Consider the following 3,744-nt stretch of genomic DNA (forward strand, 5'->3'; position numbering starts at 1 on the left):
ATTGTTCTCTCAGATCCATTGTCTTGGTGCTGGGACTTGTTGACCTTTGCATGTCCTCTTATTGTTCATTTGTAGTAGTTTCTATCATTGACTGAGTGTAAATCAGGTTGGATTACAGTTTCAGTACAGTTAATGTCAAAAATATCTGAATAACTCATGCCAACTTCGGTATTTTGTTCCAACAATTGCACCTCCAAGTAGGAAATGTAAAAGAAATGGCAACAGAAAATGACTCAAAATACTTGAAAATATTTATTAAAGTACATATAACAAACATCGTAACATATATGTATAAAGTAAAACAAATATAAAGTATAAAGGTTATGATTTTCTTTGAAAGTCAAGGTGACTTTAGAAGTCAGAAAGAGCAATAAAATATCACATCTACAACTCCACTTGGTTATGAACAAAATATAGAATAAATAAGGACATTTAGAAAGGCATTTTCTTTCGCTCAGGAATTGAAGCAACAGCAGAGATTTCATTCACTGTGAAGCTGGAAAACAAGATCTCAAGTCCTGACAAAGCTTTGTAATGGTACTCCGCCGCTGCAGTGACGGCCGGGTCACTGCCGGCACTCCGTACATTGCTTAGTCAAAGTATTTACAGTGTGGTAAATCACAATTCTAACTTAACAGTCCTTTGTATGGTGACTGGTGAAGTAGAAAAATCTGGATTGAAACAAAAATACCTATACAACTTTAAAATGGAAAAATATCAACCAACTTTCATCATTCAAGTTTTCCTCATAGACATCTACAGTAGAAAAGGAATACATTTGAAGAGTGGTGTGTTCAACACAGCATCATCTGCTACTCTCACACTCGTCATATCTATACAGCAGTATAACCAGCCTGTGGCACTGGTGGAGATCTTTACAGATGTGCATCTTCAAGCTATACACTGTATGTTGATATGTTAGTATAGATTAAATGCAGGCAGCAGCAGCTTACACACACAGGCAGGCTGGCAGACAGGCCAGTTTGGTTCAGTTCAGTTGGCCTCCATTTGAAGCGGCGTCAAGGCGAAGCGAGGAACATGGTTGCCAGGAGATGGGCACGTCCCACCTCTCACTGAGTGGAGTCGGAGTCACTTGAGTCCAGGCTGGCCTGTGTGGGTGTGGGGGTGCAGCTGTGATGGGCAGCCGGTGGACAGTGGAGGGTCTGTGTGCTCCTCCGCAGGTTCTCCAGGGACTGCAGGAAGGAGCGGCGTGCCCTCTCCTCCTCCAGTGGCGAGGAACCCTCCTCTTCTACTTCTGCGATCTCAGCAAATGTGACAGGCTGTGTTTTGAAGCGAGCCTCACGAGGTCGGCGGGAGCGGCTCTTGCCTCTTGCTGGGCACTTGGGGACAGGCAGCTGCTGGGGGAACTCCTCCATGGCTGAGGCCATAAGGTGGGCTGGCAGGACGTGGAAGCCAGAGGCCTCCATAACCATCTGACGCACAGCAGCCATTGGTAGACCAGAAGCCCAAATTAGTATAAAAATAAATGTAGTTCAAATCAAATGCAACACCAAGTGTGGACGCAGCTGGAAGATGACAGCTGATTGCCTGTGAACGTCTCAAACTTGTCTGTCCTTGCTGTTTTTGGTGCTTTGTCCTGTTTGAAGAGAAGTCTCTGTCTCAGGAGCAACAAAAAAAGAGTTCATCCAAAGTCAAACAAACACTCCTCAAACCTCCAGGTCCAGGCACAACAACAATTACCAATCTCAAAGAAATAACTGCTCTCGATCAGCTCTAATCAGCCTGTGTTCTTCACTCCTCGATGTGAGTGCTTCTGTCTCAACTCTGCTGTCTCTTTTCTCTCTGGCTGTTTCTCGTTTTGTGTGTGAGTCTCAGTCTGCTGAGGTTAATGCCACCAGCAGCTCCAGCACTCGCCTTTATAGCAGCACACTACCCACTCACTGTCTCTCTCTCTCTCCCTCCCCACTCCCTGTGTTTGCCAGGTCCCTCCCTCTCCCCTCCTTCCCTCTCCGTCACGGTTCCGGCCTTCGCAGCAGTCAGCCAGTCAGAGTCACCCCACCAAAATAAACATATGAGGAGAGAATATCTGTGTGTTTGCTTGGGTGAGGGGGCTTTGGCGGATTTGTAGGGGTGAGAGAGCTTTCGAGACAGAAGGGCAGAAAGACAGTGGGGGGAGAAATGAAGGCGTAAAATGCAGTGAGTCTTTCGGGATTCAGAATTAGAGCAGAGAGAGAAGTGGTCCAAACCAAAGTCAAGGTTGAGAGACTTAAATTCATGTTTCAATGGCATAATACAGGACAGTGTGTCCTTGGGACAGACATGGGTTGGACACAGCTCTGCAAGAAATAACTACCTTTGTAAAGAGTCAGTTACAGAGGTGTTGCTTCAACTGTGGGGCAATTTTGGTGTCTGTGAGTTGTGGTGTCTTTGTATTGCATTGCTTTATATTGGGAGATGGTTTTTTTTATTGTGCAACGTATGCATTGCCACATGTATTAATCGTGATTCAAGAACAGTTTGCCTGAAATTTGAGGGTCTGGGTGATAAACAACAACCAGCCAAATTGACCTTTTGCTAAGCCCCGCCCTTTTGTGATGGTCCAACAAGCTGTCGGAGTAAGCATGGAGCCCACACTGTAACTAACTTTCACTCCCTGAAGAAATATTATCATAGTTTTGGAAAAATGAAACAGTGATTCCAGAGAGAAGCAGACAGAGGGGTCTACGGGATGCAAACACTGCTCTCCTGGTTGAAAGTCGGTGTTTTGGTGGACCCATCCACCACCTCTCACACCCGCCCTACCCAAACTTTCGTTGCCTTAATTTTCGTTTATGTCCCGCTGTGTTTCCAATGACACCACTGAGTGCCATTAAACTATAAATGGCAACCAGCCGCATATGATGCCGACGTTTAAGGAGTGTCTGACGCCGCAAATCATTGCCTAAGTGTTCACTTCGTGAGAACGGCTTGTTCTGTAATACTGTGAAAATACGATATTTTCTGAGACCATTATTGCACCATGATAATCTCATACCGTTGCAACCGTAAGCACTATACATTCATTGTCTGCCATTTATTTCCTGCATAGCATGCAGACCACTTTTAGAGACCAAAAAAAAAGCAGAGCCCGCTGTTTCTTAGCAAGTCACTGCTGTGTGTCCAGTGGCTTTTCAGTAATCCGTCAATGTTTTTCCAGCAAGGATAGTGCCACAAGAAGTGGTTGATTTTCACCGACACATCGCTGAGTTTCAAGCTGAGATAGTGCCACGAGAAGCAGTTGTTGTTTACAGAGACGTTGCTGCATTTCCAGGCAGGATTATGCCCCCAAAGGTGAGTGTTTTCAGCCAAAACATTGCCAAAAGGTTATTACAGTCTCTGTAAGGGGAACAGCCACCTTATCCCTTACCTTGTGTGTGTACAGTGAGGCAGTCTCACATACGTACCTGCACACACAGACCAACAATAAGATGAATGTACAATAACAAGTAGACATCTGCTTTGGACTGTGGGAAGAGGAAACCCAGAGAGAAGATGTAACAAAGGTCCAGGTAAAAAGCAGGAAATTCTTGCTTGATATCAATTAATTATTATTTCATAATCATGCATTTAGGTCAGCTGTAGCAGAAAATCTGGATTTCTTTACGGCAAAAATAAAAAGAGGGTAAAGTTCTTCCAGTGTAACTAAAGCATTCAGGGCATTCTGGCAGCACTGATGGTGTTCAGCAGCATTCTCATGAGACATTTGGCATCTCTCATATTCACGGACAACCACAAACTACCATG

General features: G+C 44.6%; 1 protein-coding gene across 1 annotated transcript; it reads right to left on the reverse strand.

The window, feature by feature from the left end:
- Positions 1 to 239: 239 nt before the first annotated feature.
- On the reverse strand, positions 240 to 1,861 carry c5h11orf96 (chromosome 5 C11orf96 homolog). The gene has a single exon (XM_033634546.2). The coding sequence runs from the start codon at positions 1,449 to 1,451 to the stop codon at positions 1,071 to 1,073; it is 381 nt and encodes a 126-aa protein (XP_033490437.1). The 5' UTR covers positions 1,452 to 1,861; the 3' UTR covers positions 240 to 1,070.
- Between the last annotated feature and the right edge of the window lie 1,883 nt (positions 1,862 to 3,744).

The sequence above is a fragment of the Epinephelus lanceolatus genome, chromosome 5 (assembly GCF_041903045.1).
Source record: "Epinephelus lanceolatus isolate andai-2023 chromosome 5, ASM4190304v1, whole genome shotgun sequence".
NCBI lineage: Eukaryota > Metazoa > Chordata > Actinopteri > Perciformes > Serranidae > Epinephelus > Epinephelus lanceolatus.